This window comes from Phasianus colchicus, chromosome Z (assembly GCF_987193195.1).
Source record: "Phasianus colchicus chromosome Z, bPhaCol1.hap1.1, whole genome shotgun sequence".
In the NCBI taxonomy this organism is placed as follows: Eukaryota; Metazoa; Chordata; class Aves; order Galliformes; family Phasianidae; genus Phasianus; species Phasianus colchicus.
The window spans coordinates 11,291,821-11,308,197 of NC_143476.1; the positions used below are offsets into that span (position 1 = coordinate 11,291,821).

General features: G+C 49.8%; 1 protein-coding gene across 1 annotated transcript; it reads left to right on the forward strand.

The window, feature by feature from the left end:
- The first annotated feature begins 372 nt into the window (after positions 1-372).
- Positions 373-8,604, forward strand: LOC149912505 (rho GTPase-activating protein 32-like). Its single transcript, XM_090131124.1, has 9 exons — positions 373-423; positions 742-823; positions 1,303-1,446; positions 1,724-1,826; positions 1,922-2,054; positions 2,220-2,302; positions 2,663-2,770; positions 3,121-3,266; positions 8,591-8,604. The coding sequence occupies exons 1-9, from the start codon at positions 373-375 to the stop codon at positions 8,602-8,604; spliced, it is 864 nt and encodes a 287-aa protein (XP_089987250.1).
- Positions 8,605-16,377: the final 7,773 nt, after the last annotated feature.

A 16,377-nucleotide genomic window follows, 5' to 3' on the forward strand; every position in this document is an offset into this window, starting at 1 on the left:
GGTTCCCAGCTCCTCACCGTGGCCTGTGCTCTCTGTTTCAGACTGAGAACAAGGGGAAGCCCCTGCTGGACCATGAGGTGGCACCTGTGAATGTTCCAGCTATTGCTGCTGCCCATGCTATTAAGAGATACGTTGCCCAGGCAGCGGATGAACTCTCCTTTGAGGTAAGCAGTTCAAGGCGTTCCTTGTTGCTCAATTTTACAAGGGCAAATGCCTTCAGAGCTGCACTGGTGCAAGTGCTCTCAAGCTCGGCGATGTTTGGCAGTGCAGAAGAATGCAGACATTTGAGCTGTGCTTTCCTCCCAGCCGTGCTGAAGCTGGGATTGACGTTGCAATCTCTTGCAGGTGGGAGACATCGTGTGTGTCATCGACATGCCACCAAAGGAGCTGACCCCCTGGTGGAGAGGCAAGCTCGGCTTCCAGGTAGGCACAAGCTTCAGACTGGAGAGTGCAACTTCAGTAGAGGCAGGAATCTCAGCTTAGAGCTGCTCTGCCTGCATAGGATGCCTAGTGGACATAAACAGTTTCCCTGTGTCGGTGTCAGAGGACCTTGTCTTTGGCTGCAAATGTTGAAAAATTATTACCTTTATGCTGTGAACTATGGCCATTTTCTGCTGGATAGTCTTATGGAACGTCAGGCAAGCACGTTCCGAGGGAAATGTTATGTGGCTTTAGGTTTAACAGTTCAGATCTGAGAAGTGCTGCATGCAATAGTTGGCCTCTCTTTTCTTCTTGTTACAGGTGGGATTTTTCCCAGGGGAGTGTGTGGAACTCATTAATAAGAACATTCCTGAGGCACTCATCAACTCTGTGCCAAAGCCAGGTACGGATGTTACATTTCATGGTGTGGGGAAGCAAAATGAAGTCTTTTTTGGGGTGTGTTCCATGTTTAGTACCTCCTTTATCCATGCCACATTGTCCTCTGGGTTGATGATTCTTCATGCACACCATGGGGCAGGGATTTGGCCCAATCCTCCTGTGTTTATGATTGGACTTGGGGAAACTATAGAATCTTCACAGAATGGCTTGGGATGGAAGGGATTTCGGAGATCATCATGCTCCAACCCTCCCGCCTCAGGATGGTCTCCCAGCCCCCACATTTAATGTGAGACTAGATCAGGCTGCCCAGGGCCCCATCCAACCTGGCCTTGGGCTCCTCCAGAGATGGGGAAAATCCCTTTTTGTATGTACTGGTTGGTAATGTTCTTCCCGTTCTGACGTGCTCTGTAGAATGTGCTGTGCTTGGCCTCGTCCAACGGAGCCAAACCTGAAATGACCTGGTTTCTTCCTTTTGTTGTGCAGTGCCCAAGAAACGCAGCAAGATCCTCACCTTCCTTCGTTCCTTGGTGAAGGCCCGCCCAAAGAAACCGACCGAGCGGGAGGTGGAGAAGGAAAGGGTGTTTGGCGGTGACCTGGGAGAGCATCTTCTCCACTCCGGTCGTGATGGTAAGGAGCTGCCCATTCCTGAGATCTTCCTCTGCTGGGCATCTAAAGAAGATGAAAGGGAGCTCATATCTAGCAGGGGGCAGGCTGATAGCCGTGGAGACACGTGTAATGGGAGTTGATGGCTGAAGGATAAAGTGAGGCGGATGCTCCTAAGAGACAAGCACATCTGTATTTGCTTCAGCCAAGCCTGGCTGGGCTTAGTGGATGGGATGTGAAGCACAGCCTGCAGCAGGACTTGAATCAGGAGCTCCACTGACGGCTGGCACGTGTTCTTCAGTCCCCCAGGTCCTCCAGAGCTGCGCTGAGTTCATTGAGCAGCACGGCGTGGTGCAGGGGATATACCGCCTGTCCGGCGTCGCGTCCAACATCCAGAGACTGCGGTAAGAGTGCTGCGACTGACACAGCCTGAGTGCATCTGGTGTGGCTTTGGGCTTGCCTTCCTCTCGCTCAACCGGGTTTGCGTCCCTCTCTCCAGGCAGGAATTTGAGTCGGAGCAGATTCCTGAGCTCACCGTCCGTGACATTCACAGCGTGAGCTCCCTCTGCAAGATGTACTTCAGGGAGCTCCCGAACCCTCTGCTCACCCACCAGCTGTACGGCAAGTTCTCGGTAAGCACAAGGCCACGTCTTTCATTTCCCTCTTCCTGGGCCTCTTGGCAGATGGCTGCAGCAGTGCCCCAGCTCGGAGGCCCTTTTGCTGTCAGCCCCACGAGGTTTACTCGCAGTGGTGTACTAGCCTGATTGGTGTCTCGCTCCCTTTCTGCACTACTCCAGGATGCTGTTGGTGCCACTACAGAGGAGGAGCGGCTGCTCAGAATGCAGGACGTCATCCAGCAGCTGCCCGCTCCTCACTACAGGTCAGTGCTGCCCTCAGCCTGCTGAGCTCAGCCCTGCTGCATCGCAGAGGGCAACGATGCAGTTCCAGGCTCTGTCTCACGCCGGCAACACGATGCCTGTGTTTGCTGAAGGGTTGAAGGCTCCATGGGGTTACTTTATGGGGTCAGTTCCTGGGCACGGGGGCACGCTTGGTGCAGCTGATGGCTGCGGCTGTGCTGTGCTGGGGCTTGGTGCTGCAGCGTGGCACTCAGTCAAGTTGGATCTACTTTACCTTCGGTGACAGTAGCTATCACAAGAAGTAGCATGAATGGAGGTTTGCTTTCTGAATTGCAGCACGGCATGCTCGTTGGTGCTGAATGTTTGCTTCTCTTGTTTTCCAGGACACTGGAGTACCTGATGAGACACTTGGCGTGTCTGGCTGGGAGCTCCACGGTAACAAACATGCATGCCAAGAACCTAGCCATTGTGTGGGCTCCAAACCTCTTAAGGTAAACTTCTGGTTCTGTTTCAACACTTCCTCTGTTCTCCAGTTAAGAAAAGCAGTCTTCCCTTTTTCTCCATCAAATGTGCTCTTCTGTAAAATCTGTGGCTGACAGAAGTGCAGGAGCCTGGGCTGTTCTCCATCCCCATGGGCACAATGTCTAGGTGACAATTTCTGCAGTCTTGTTGAGATGGGACTGACGTGTCCTTGATCATCCAGGGGAATTTCTGCAGTGGCATCACTGATTGCCCACTGCGGAAGTCTCCAGAGCCTCAGCTGACAGCTTTTGGCTGCAACAATTCAGACTCGGGGAAACGGTCTTGGAGAAATGACTTCTAAAATCTGCCTTTTCTACAGATCACAGCAGAACGAGTCTGCCTGCGCCAGCGGAAGAGCTGCCTGCATGGAGCTGCAGATGCAGTCGGATGTGGTGGAATTCATCATCAACCACACAGACGTCCTCTTCTGCTCCAAATCCGGAGCAGACATTGCAGATGCAGCAGGTGAGTGTCTTCCTCCATTAGCTTGATCTTGACCTGACACCTTGATCAAATGCAGGCCTTCTCCAGGACCTCTGAGATACTCTTTTACCATCAAGGGGACTACAGACCTCTGGGCTTCCATTAGGGTATGGCATCCTGTTGCTGGATGCTGAGAATGTCCAAGCCCAAACTTCACAAGGAGGAAACTGTCATTATTATGTTTGCACGCAGGAGAAGCTTGATGCAAGCGTTGCAGCGAAGCTTTCTCAGTTCCCTGCCCCTTTTATCTAGGGGTGAGCTCTCTTAATGATGACCATGTCCTTTGCCATAAACAGACCTCTGCCCACATGGTTAGTTTGAGCTCCTCTTCTTCCAGTGGCTCGGATAAGCAAGCCTGAGAAAAATACAGCACCTCCCCCAGAACTGTGGTGGCTGTGCTGCTGCTTTCTGATCCTCACTCTTACCTGTGCTTTTCCCTGACAGGGCACAATTCTCTCCCAGGGCCCAAGTCTGTGGGGGTCTCTTCTGCTGCCACAAAGCTGCTCAGCCTGGAGGAGGCACAGGCACAGAGGCGAGGCCACAGCACCTCTTCTGTGGTAACAGAGAGCAGCAGGGACATTGAAGTGGAAGAAAGCCCTGCAGCTGGGCAGGGCAAATTCCACACTGTCATCGACTTTCCATCTGACAGGTAAAGAGGACTTTCTTTTCCAGCACCTAGCATCATTGTTTGGGTGGGTTTTTGTGTTTTCCTGCAGAAACCAGGCAGTGCTAGGAACAAGCAACTGCTGCCAAGAGCTCAGTGCAGCTCTTCCCTCACCCTTCACCACGCACGACTCACAGCGTTGGCTGTTTTCTCTCTCCAGACAAAATCCACACAGCAAGAAGGAGGAATCACCAGCTAGCAGTTGGTGTTGCTGCTTCAGCCTCAGGAAGCCATCCTCTGGCAGCAAACGCCAACTGCAGCGCAATGCCAGGCAGCCCTCAGAAACAGCAGTGGTAGTCCTGGCAGGTAAGGGTGCAAATGCAGCTTCCAAATCCCTGCTTTTCAGGAACATAGAATTCAAGCTTGCTCTGCACTTGTATCTCTTTCTGGCGTTCCAGCCCCTGCCCAACATCTTCAGTTCACCCCTGATCAAGAACCACTGTCGTAATTCAGCTTGTGAAAGTTTGACACTAACCCCTGTGTATCCTTTCTAGGTGAATCGAGCCCTTGCCAACCCACAAGATCCAGGGCAAGTAGCGAGGATGCTCTGTGTGCTTCCATCAGTGGAGAGCTCTTAGGAAGCACAAATTGCTGCAGTTCCAACAGCAGCCTTCCGTCTGACAACATTAATGGAGAGAAGGAGCTCATTCAAGTTCATGCCCTCATTACACCTGGCTCTGCTGAAAATGCTGACCTGGGCCTGCCAGAAACCACAGTCACCAGCCTGGATTGTAACCAGGAGTCTCTGCAGTGCAGGCCATCCCAAGAGCAGTGTGAGTGCCCCAACAGCAGCACCTCCATGCAGGAGCAGGTCAGTGTCAGTGAGGAGGAGCAGAGCCTCTTGCAGGAGGACTTTCAATCAGGCCTCCAGTCCCAGGCATCAGAGAGCAGCACTGAGAGCTCTGAGCCACTCTCTCCATGACAAGACAGGATGAGTCCCATCTTCACCGTGGACCTCTCACACCCTCCTGTCCTTTATATAATAATAAAAGCACACTCGTGCTCAATCAACACCTTGACTGCCTCCAGAGTCTTCATTCACACGGACTGGGATGAATGCAGCACACAGCAAGGCACCCCAGCTTGCAATGCTGTGGCTGTGGGGTGCGTGCAGCACAGCTCTGGGTTTGTTCCTGTTTTGTCTGGCTTTGGGATGTCTGCAGGGGGAGCTCTGCAACCATTTGGCATGGTAGCAAATAATCTCTCGCATCCTGGATGCTGCTCATGATACTCCCAAGCTTCCTGGCTGTGGCTTTGTGATGCTTTTCAGGGCTTTCTGATGCATTTTGATGCCTTGGATGTTGCTTAACACCTCCCTCCTCCCATCATGTCCTTTCCTGGCTCCCAGCTACGAACTGGCCCTGCAGATCATCTCCAGACCTGTCATCAGCACACTGCGGAAGGAGAAGCTCCCCCTGGCCAACGTCAGGCAGTACTGCTTGGTCTGCAGCTCAGTGGCCATTTCCCTTTTAGGCGGCTCCTGCAGAAGAATCAAGCAGCAGAACCTTTTGCTCACCCTGCAGCACACAAATGCTACGAAAGCAGAAACAACCTGGGAATCTCTGGGTCTGCAAGACTTCACAGACACTCACCGACTGTGTCTGATGGTTCCCTCCCATCCTTGATTTCCGTCTCCCCTTCTCCACATCGGATCCCACTGCTGAGCCATGATCAAGCTGCCCAGTGTGGCAGAGCATCGTGCAGAGCCGTGCTGGCACCTCCTCCCCTTCCTCTCCTGCAACCTCACCCGCTTCTCTGACAGACCTGCTGATCCCACGCGTCCCATCGGGATGCTCTGGCACAGGATGTGCCCCTAACCGAAAGCTCCTTCCCACCCTCCCAAGAAAAAGTAAACAGGTTTTCTGCCTCCTCTGCTTGATTTCATGTGGCAGGGATGGAGAGCTCTTCAGCTCTGAGCAAGTTTTTTTCTGAGAAAGTGACCAGCTCTTTTCCATCCCTTTGCCCCTACAAAGAGTTGTCCAGAGCATCTCGTCCAAGAATTCCTGGAACAGCCTGCAGCTGGCTCTCCTGAAGTTCAGGCTCCTGCCTTTGCTTCCTGCCAGGCCCGCATTCCTTGAGATCACCAACTCAAGGAGGGCATGGTCACTGCAGCCCTGACCGCCTCCTGTCGTAACCCCTGGTGTGCACCATGTCCAGCAATGCTTCCCTTCTGCTTGCTGTGCCCAATGCCTGCACCACAGAGTGATTCTCACTGCACTCCAGGAGTCTGTCAGATTGCTTGCAGCCAGCCATGCTGATTTCCCAGACTGACTGGAATCCCCCATCAGCATGAGAGTCAGTGAGTGCGATGCTTCTGCTGGCTGCAGTAAGCAGCTCCCACCAACAGGCTCTCTTTCCAGGCGGCTGTAGCAGACCCTCACCTCCAGAAGCCCTGCACTGCTGCACTTCCTAATTTTACCCACAAGTTCACAACCTGCTCATGGCTCTTCTTAGTTCTTTGCACTCAACTTCTCATCATAGAAGGCAAATCCCTTGCCTTCCAGAATTCCATAGTATCAATTGTGTCTGCTTTATGTCAGGATTCTTTTTCTTTCTTTTCTTTTTCCATTTTCTAGGTAGGAAAATGAATTTCTGAGCCAGGAGAAGCAGAAGTGAAACAGTCTTCCTGGCACTGCTCAGGTTGCAGGAGTTGCCAAGTGCTCCTCAGGTAATGTGTGCTGAAGAGCTGACCTTGGTGGCAGGGGCTGTGGCTGCATTTTGTGCCTGTCATGCGGGAATCCAAGAAAGCCTATTCAGAGCAGGAGCTGCAGAGCGAGATAAACATCACGAGAAGGTAAGGCTGAGAAGCAAGGCCACCTCCAGAAAGAAGAGAAAAACTGAGTCAAGTGAGCTGCGTGACGGCCGTGTGATGCTGACCATGATTGGAGGAAGAGCGCATGGCTGGGAATGACTGATGGCTCTGGTTGGATGGGTGCCTGTGTGCACAGAGTTAAGGAGTGTTTGTGGGATGTTTTGCTGGCATCTAACGGCTGTAAGGGGAAGTCAAGAGAGAAAACTTGTGAATGCATAGAAGGGATGTTAAAATCTGGAACAGACTGTTTGGATCATTCACAGCTGAGTCCGTGCCAGATTGCCACACTGTCAGAACCTGGGGCCTAGGATTTTCCTTTAAGAGTGCCAACTGCTCATTTTAAATGATAAAAAGTAACACTGAAAAAAGCTTCCCTCCTTGCATTAGAATAACGCATTGATATTTGATGTTTCTGTCTTTCCATTCCTTTAGCAGCCTGGGTGTTGATGCAGCTGCATGCATCTGCTGTCCTCCCCTTCTGTTTTGTGTAAAAGAACAGTAAAATATGCAATCAGTGTGAGATCTTTCTGAAGTATTTTACTTTATTTGCCCCTAGGCTGCAATGGCTGGGCAATGGCAGTGTCACCCAGGAGCCCACACGGCGACCTGATGTCTCATTGTTGGGGTCTATTGGAAACCACCACGATGACAAAAGAATGCCTGGGATTCCTCCGGCCCAAATGCCAAACCTTGCACTTGGCTGTGCTGAACCTCATGAGGTTCACCCAGGCCCACCTCTCAAGTCTGCTGAGCTCAAACAGATGTCATTTTTCTCGTGTCCTTCCATTCCGAGTCCATCTGTTCCCCAAAGCAAAAGAATTTGGAGGGAACCACCGACAGTTATGTGAGCGATTTCAGCGTCTATTTCTGATCATGGCAACAACTTCAGAGGTCACACTTAATTTACGGTGCCCGTTGTAATTCTGACCAAGGCTGCAGTTGGAGCTGACTTCCCAAGGCTGCAAGACGTGGTGGTGACACAGCCTTGTGCTTCTGCATTGGTGCTCATCCCACGTTTCCTTTCTCTGTCTCGCAGGTCAGCTCCTGCTGGAAGCAGATGGTATCCCAGTGTGAATGAAGGTCAGTGCAGGAGCAGCTGCTGATGGGAGGAAGGAAGTCCATGCTGAAGAGCTCTGAAGCATCTGCAGGTATGGTTCTGGAGGAGGCAGCAGTGATGTCGGAGGGCTCCCCAGCAGGAAGCTGTCTCATCCAAATGCTTGCTGAGTGGTTGGAAGGGAGCTTTCTGCATGACAGCAGCACCAGCTGCTTGCTTCACATGCTGCAAAGACAAGGATTAGCACGAGTTCCAGTATCTACAGTATCATCACGAATCACGATAGGATTACAATGTGTCCTCATACAAACGCAGCCACTTCTCTCTGAGTCCAAAGGCTGTCCAGAAAGCATCTTTGAGGTCTCTCACACCAAACCACTGCTGCCCGTGTGGGATCTGACTCATTAGGGTATAGGGGTTAGGAACCACAGGCTGTCTTTTGAGAACGGGTTCAGTCATTTCCTTACATCTTGCACCAGCTGATACGTGCCGTCTGCCTTCCATGCCGACAGGACTGGGGTGTTATAAGGCAACAGACAAGGTTCCAGAAGACATCCTTAACCAGTGTCTGTGTTACAGCTTTTAGACCCACTCTCCCTTCTAAGGCTATGGGATATTGTTGCTGTTTCACAGCTCCACTCCCTCCTTGGGCAGTTCTTTGTAAAAGAAAATTGTGAGTCCACCCCGATTTCCTTCCCCTGCCCACACCTTTGGATTCATTTCTTCTCATCACCAGCTGTTAACACATTCATTGACCCCTGATATGTGTTTAACAGACTTGCAGCTGTAATCCTCATTTAACTGTTAAATCTCTCCCCCATAAATCGGTCCCTGCTTCAGGCACAGAGAACAATTGCCCTGCAACTATTTTATCTTTCCATTTTAGTTCTGTGGTCTCCAAGAGTGGAGCTGTCATTTCTGATCCCTCAGCCCCAGTTACGCACAACAGCCACATCCAGATACATGTCTGGTACCTCTGAACTAGCTAATGCTGTAGGATGGAATGTTGTTTCTGCACTGGCTATCAAATGTGGGATTGCTCTGAAGCAGTACAGCACCATGTGTTTTGTAATTTGCCCTTAGAAACAGTTTGAAAAAGTAGAAAGACTTTATTAGTATTAGTAAAAAGAAGCTATTTCATAACATGTTTTAGAAATACAGTTGTTCAATCATGTGATCAATTCTCACTTACAGAACTGTAATAGTTACAAATTGCATGGGTATAGTATTAAGGACCAGAAAGCATGTTGTAAGGCCATTCTGTTTGGATAGGAGAAGCTCAGCAAAAGAAAAACAGACTCCAAAGAAGCCAGGGCCTCCACACAAGGCCGAAGTGACTCACTCTGTGGGCAGGTTGGGATGCAACAGGCAGGCATCAAGAGACTCCCCTCTGTCCTCCTTCCAAACTTCTCTCTCTTCAGGGATGAGCAGCTGTCCAGAAATAGTGGCCAAGTGTTGATAAGCAGCTGTCAGACGTTCAATAATTAGCAGTATACCTGCTGAGCTAGCAACAATTGGTGTTTAGCCAGTCACACACACACACACAGAATGGCCCGGGTTGGAAGGGACCTCAAGGATCAGGAATCTCCAACTCCCTGCCACAGGCAGGGCCACCAACCTCTGTACCATTGCACATATGCACATTGCTGGACAGAAACAGCAGTGTGGGAAAAATCTGTATGCTGTGGATGAAAAGGGTGAATCAGAATGGCTTAACAGTTGTCCCACAAGGAAAAGCAATCCCTTACCTGCTGTGCCATGCTCATGGCAGCAGAAATGCAGATGCCAGCAGCTGATGCCCACAAGGACAGCCAGCCTGGACTTATTTTCATTACATATCTTTGACCTGATGTCCTTCTAGAAGCTGGGACATTTCTCCCTCTCAGCAGAAGAGGGCAGGGGAGTTACAAGGTGAGGGCACACTCTCCCCTGTTTATCTGGCACTCAAAGTGAAAGAGAAAATGAAAACCAGATGTGTTTCCCTGCCCATGGCAAACACCAGCCTTTTCATCCTTACAGTCCTTCCTGACATCAGCACTAATTGAAACAACATCCCACTCACCTTTGCAATGTCTGGCAGAGGTTGCAGCTCTATCTATTGCATCCCTCTAGCTTTCAACTCAAAAGCTCCTGTGTCACACAAGGATAAGCAATCTGTTACCTGCTGTGCCATGCTCATGTCAGCAGCAATGCAGATGCCAGCAGCTGATGCCCACAAGGACTGCCAGCCTGGACTTATTTTTATAACATATCTGTCCTGATGTCCTTCCAGAAGCTGGGACATTTCTCCCTCTCAGCAGCAGAGGGCAGGAGAGTTACAAGGTGAGGGCACACTCTCCCCTGTTTATCTGGCACTCAAAGAGAAAGAGAAAATGAAAACCAGATGTGTTTCCCTGCCCATGGCAAACACCAGCCTTTCCATCCTTACAGTCCTTCCTGACATCAGCACTAATTGAAACAACATACCACTCACCTTTCCATGTCTGGCAGAGGTTGCAGCTCTGTCTATTGCATCCCTCTAGCTTTCAAGTCAAGAGCTCCTGTGACACACAAGGAAAAGCAATCTTTTACCTGCTGTGCCATGCTCATGTCAGCAGCAATGCAGATGCCAGCAGCTGATGCCCACAAGGACTGCCAGCCTGGACTTATTTTCATTACATACCTTTGTCCTGATGTCCTTCTAGAAGCTGGGACATTTCTCCCTCTCAGCAGCAGAGGGCAGGAGAGTTGCAAGGTGAGGCCACACTCTCCCCTGTTTATCTGGCACTCAAAGAGAAAGAGAAAATGAAAACCAGATGTGTTTCCCTGCCCATGGCAAACACCAGCCTTTCCATCCTTACAGTCCTTCCTGACATCAGCACTAATTGAAACAACATCCCACTCACCTTTGCCATGTCTGGCAGAGGTTGCAGCTCTATCTATTGCATCCCTCTAGCTGTCAAGTCAAGAGCTCCTGTGTCACACTAGGAGAAGCAATCTGTTACCTGCTGTGCCATGCTCATGTCAGCAGCAATGCAGATGCCAGCAGCTGATGCCCACAAGGACAGCCAGCCTGGACTTATTTTCATTACATACCTTTGTCCTGATGTGCTTCTAGAAGCTGGGACATTTCACCATCTCAGCAGAAGAAGGCAGGGGAGTTACAAGGTGAGTGCACACTCTCCCCTGTTTATCTGGCACTCAAAGAGAAAGAGAAAATGAAAACCAGATGTGTTTCCCTGCCCATGGCAAACACCAGCCTTTCCATCCTTACAGTCCTTCCTGACATCAGCAGCAATGGAAACAACATCCCACTCAAATTTGACATGTCTGGCAGAGGTTGCAGCTCTGTCTATTGCATCCCTCTAACTTTCAAGTCAAGAGCTCCTGTGTCACACCAGGAAAAGCAATCTGTTACCTGCTGTGCCATGCTCATGGCAGCAGCAATGCAGATGCCAGCAGCTGATGCCCACAAGGACTGCCAGCCTGGACTTATTTTCATTACATACCTTTGTCCTGATGTCCTTCTAGAAGCTGGGACATTTCTCCCTCTCAGCAGAAGAGGGCAGGAGAGTTGCAAGGTGAGGGCACACTCTCCCCTGTTTATCTGGCACTCAAAGAGAAAGAGAAAATGAAAACCAGATGTGTTTCCCTGCCCATGGCAAACACCAGCCTTTCCATCCTTACAGTCCTTCCTGACATCAGCACTAATTGAAACAACATCCCACTCACCTTTGCCATGTCTGGCAGAGGTTGCAGCTCTGTCTATTGCATCCCTCTCGCTTTCAACTCAAAAGCTCCTGTGTCACACAAGGAAAAGCAACCTTTTACCTGCTTTGCCATGCTCATGTCAGCAGCAATGCAGATGCCAGCAGCTGATGCCCACAACGACTGCCAGCCTGGACTTATTTTCATTACATATCTTTGACCTGATGTCCTTCTAGAAGCTGGGACATTTGTCCCTCTCAGCAGAAGAGGGCAGGGGAGTTACAAGGTGAGGGCACACTCTCCCCTGTTTATCTGGCACTCAAAGTGAAAGAGAAAATGAAAACCAGATGTGTTTCCCTGCCCATGGAAAACACCAGCCTTTTCATCCTTACAGTCCTTCCTGACATCAGCACTAATTGAAACAACATCCCACTCACCTTTGCAATGTCTGGCAGAGGTTGCAGCTCTATCTATTGCATCCCTCTAGCTTTCAACTCAAAAGCTCCTGTGTCACACAAGGATAAGCAATCTGTTACCTGCTGTGCCATGCTCATGTCAGCAGCAATGCAGATGCCAGCAGCTGATGCCCACAAGGACTGCCAGCCTCGACTTATTTTTATAACATATCTTTGTCCTGATGTCCTTCCAGAAGCTGGGACATTTCTCCCTCTCAGCAGCAGAGGGCAGGAGAGTTGCAAGGTGAGGGTACACTCTCCCCTGTTTATCTGGCACTCAAAGAGAAAGAGAAAATGAAAACCAGATGTGTTTCCCTGCCCATGGCAAACACCAGCCTTTCCATCCTTACAGTCCTTCCTGACATCAGCACTAATTGAAACAACATCCCACTCACCTTTGCCATGTCTGGCAGAGGTTGCAGCTCTTTCTATTGCATCCCTCTAGCTTTCAAGTCAAGAGCTCCTGTGTCACACAAGGAAAAGCAACCTTTTACCTGCTTTGCCATGCTCATGGCAGCAGCAATGCAGATGCCAGCAGCTGATGCCCACAACGACTGCCAGCCTGGACTTATTTTCATTACATATCTTTGTCCTGATGTCCTTCTACAAGCTGGGACATTTCACCATCTCAGCAGAAGACGGCAGGGGAGTTGCAAGGTGAGGGCACACTCTCCCCTGTTTATCTGGCACTCAAAGAGAAAGAGAAAATGAAAACCAGATGTGTTTTTCTGCCCATGGCAAACACCAGCCTTTCCATCCTTACAGTCCTTCCTGACATCAGCACTAATTGAAACAACATCCCACTCACCTTTGCCATGTCTGGCAGAGGTTGCAGCTCTATCTATTGCATCCCTCTAGCTGTCAAGTCAAGAGCTCCTGTGTCACACAAGGAAAAGCAATCTTTTACCTCCTTTGCCATGCTCATGGCAACACCAATGCAGATGCCAGCAGCTGATGCCCACAAGGACAGCCAGCCTGGACTTATTTTCATTACATATCTTTGTCCTGATGTCCTTCTATAAGCTGGGACATTTCACCATCTCAGCAGAAGAAGGCAGGGGAGTTGCAAGGTGAGGGCACACTCTCCCCTGTTTATCTGGCACTCAAAGAGAAAGAGAAAATGAAAACCAGATGTGTTTCCCTGCCCATGGCAAACACCAGCCTTTCCATCCTTACAGTCCTTCCTGACATCAGCACTAATTGAAACAACATCCCACTCACCTTTGCCATTTCTGCCAGAGGTTGCAGCTCTTTCTATTGCATCCCTCTAGCTTTCAAGTCAAGAGCTCCTGTGTCACACAAGGAAAAGCAATCTGTTACCTGCTGTGCCATGCTCATGGCAGCAGCAATGCAGATGCCAGCAGCTGATGCCCACAAGGACTGCCAGCCTGGACTTATTTTCATTACATACCTTTGTCCTGATGTCCTTCCAGAAGCTGGGACATTTCTCCCTCTCAGCAGCAGAGGGCAGGAGAGTTGCAAGGTGAGGGCACACTCTCCCCTGTTTATCTGGCACTCAAAGAGAAAGAGAAAATGAAAACCAGATGTGTTTTTCTGCCCATGGCAAACACCAGCCTTTCCATCCTTACAGTCCTTCCTGACATCAGCACTAATTGAAACAACATCCCACTCACCTTTGCCATGTCTGGCAGAGGTTGCAGCTCTATCTATTGCATCCCTCTAGCTGTCAAGTCAAGAGCTCCTGTGTCACACAAGGAAAAGCAATCTTTTACCTCCTTTGCCATGCTCATGGCAACACCAATGCAGATGCCAGCAGCTGATGCCCACAAGGACAGCCATCCTGGACTTATTTTCATTACATATCTTTGTCCTGATGTCCTTCTAGAAGCTGGGACATTTCACCATCTCAGCAGAAGAAGGCAGGGGAGTTACAAGGTGAGGGCACACTCTCCCCTGTTTATCTGGCACTCAAAGAGAAAGAGAAAATGAAAACCAGATGTGTTTCCCTGCCCATGGCAAACACCAGCCTTTCCATCCTTACAGTCTTCCTGACTTCAGCACTATTGAAACAACATCCCACTCACCTTTGCCTTGTCTGGCAGAGGTTGCAGCTCTTTCTATTGCATCCCTCTAGCTTTCAAGTCAAGAGCTCCTGTGTCACACAAGGAAAAGCAATCTTTTACCTGCTTTGCCAAGCTCATGGCAGCAGCAATGCAGATGCCAGCAGCTGATGCCCACAAGGACAGCCAGCCTGGACTTATTTTCATTACATATCTTTGTCCTGATGTCCTTCTACAAGCTGGAACATTTCTCCCTCTGATCAGCAGAGGGCAGGAGAGTTAGAAGTTGCAGGCACACTCTTCTCTTTTTCTGCCACACAAAGAGAAAATGAAAACAAGATGTGTTTCCCAGCCCATGGCAAACACCAGCCTTTCCAACCTTACAATCTTCCTGACTTCAGCACTAATTGAAACAACATCCCACTCACCTTTGCCATGTCTGGCAGAGGTTGCAGCTCTTTCTATTGCATCCCTCTAGCTTTCAAGTCAAGAGCTCCTGTGTCACACAAGGAAAAGCAATCTTTTACCTGCTTTGCCATGCTCATGGCATAAGCAATGCAGTTTCCAGCAGCTGATGCCCACAAGGACAGCCAGCCTGGACTTATTTTCATTACATATCTTTGTCCTGATGTCCTTCTAGAAGCTGGAACATTTCTCCCTCTGATCAGCAGAGGGCAGGAGAGTTAGAAGTTGCAGGCACACTCTCCTCTTTTTCTGTCACACAAAGAGAAAATGAAAACCAGATGTGTTTCCCAGCCCATGGCAAACACCAGCCATTCCATCCTTACAGTCCTTCCTGACATCAGCAGCAACTGAAACAACATCCAACTCACCTTTGCCATGTCTGGCAGAGGTTGCAGCTCTTTCTATTGCATCCCTCTAGCTTTCAAGTCAAGAGCTCCTGTGTCACACAAGGAAAAGCAATCTTTTACCTGCTGTGCCATGCTCATGGCAGCAGCAATGCAGATGCCAGCAGCTGATGCCCACAAGGACTGCCAGCCTGGACTTATTTTCATTACATACCTTTGTCCTGATGTCCTTCTAGAAGCTGGAACATTTCTCCCTCTGAGCAGCAGAGGGCAGGATGGGTCCAAGTTGAGGGCAAACTCTGCTCTTTTTCTGGAACACAAAGAGAAAATGAAAACAAGATGTGTTTCCCAGCCCATGGCAAACACCAGCCTTTCCATCCTTACAGTCCTTCCTGAAATCAGCAGCAATGGAAACAACATCCCACTCACCTTTGCCATGTCTGGCAGAGGTTGCAGCTCTTTCTATTGCATCCCTCTAGCTTTCAAGTCAAGAGCTCCTGTGTCACACAAGGAAAAGCAATGTTTTACCTGCTTTGCCATGCTCATGGCAGCAGCAATGCAGATGGCAGCAGCTGATGCCCACAAGGACAGCCAGCCTGGACTTATTTACATTACATATCTTTGTCCTGATGTCCTTCTACAAGCTGGAACATTTCTCCCTCTGATCAGCAGAGGGCAGGAGAGTTAGAAGTTGCAGGCACACTCTCCTCTTTTTCTGGCACACAAAGAGAAAATGAAAACCAGATGTGTTTCCCTGCCCATGGCAAACACCAGCCTTTCCATCCTTACAGTCCTCCTGAAATCAGCACTAATTGAAACAACATCCCACTCACCTTTGCCATGTCTGGCAGAGGTTGCAGCTCTTTCTATTGCATCCCTCTAGCTTTCAAGTCAAGAGCTCCTGTGTCACACAAGGAAAAGCAATCTTTTACCTGCTTTGCCATGCCTATGGCAGCAGCAATGCAGATGCCAGCAGCGGATGGCCACAAGGACAGCCAGCCTGGACTTATTTTCATTACATATCTTTGTCCTGAAGTCCTTCTAGAAGCTGGAACATTTCTCCCTCTGAGCAGCAAAGGGCAGGAGGGGTCCAAGGTGAGGGCACGCTCTCCGCTGTTTATCTGGCACAAAAGGAGAAAGAGAAAATGAAAACCAGATGTGTTTCCCAGCCCATGGCAAACACCAGCCTTTCCATCCTTACAGTCCTCCTGACATCAGCACTAATTGAAACAACATCCCACTCACCTTTGCCATGTCTGGCAGAGGTTGCAGCTCTTTCTATTGCATCCCTCTAGCTTTCAAGTCAAGAGCTCCTGTGTCACACAAGGAAAAGCAATCTTTTACCTGCTTTGCCATGCTCATGGCAGCAGCAATGCAGATGCCAGCAGCGGATGGCCACAAGGACAGCCAGCCTGGACTTATTTTCATTACATATCTTTGTCCTAATGTCCTTCTAGTAGCTGGGACATTTCTCCATCTCAGCAGAAGAGGGCAGGATGGGTCCAAGGTGAGGGCACACTCTGCTCTTTTTCTGGCACACAAAGAGAAAATGAAAACCAGATGTGTTTCCCAGCCCATGGCAAACACCAGC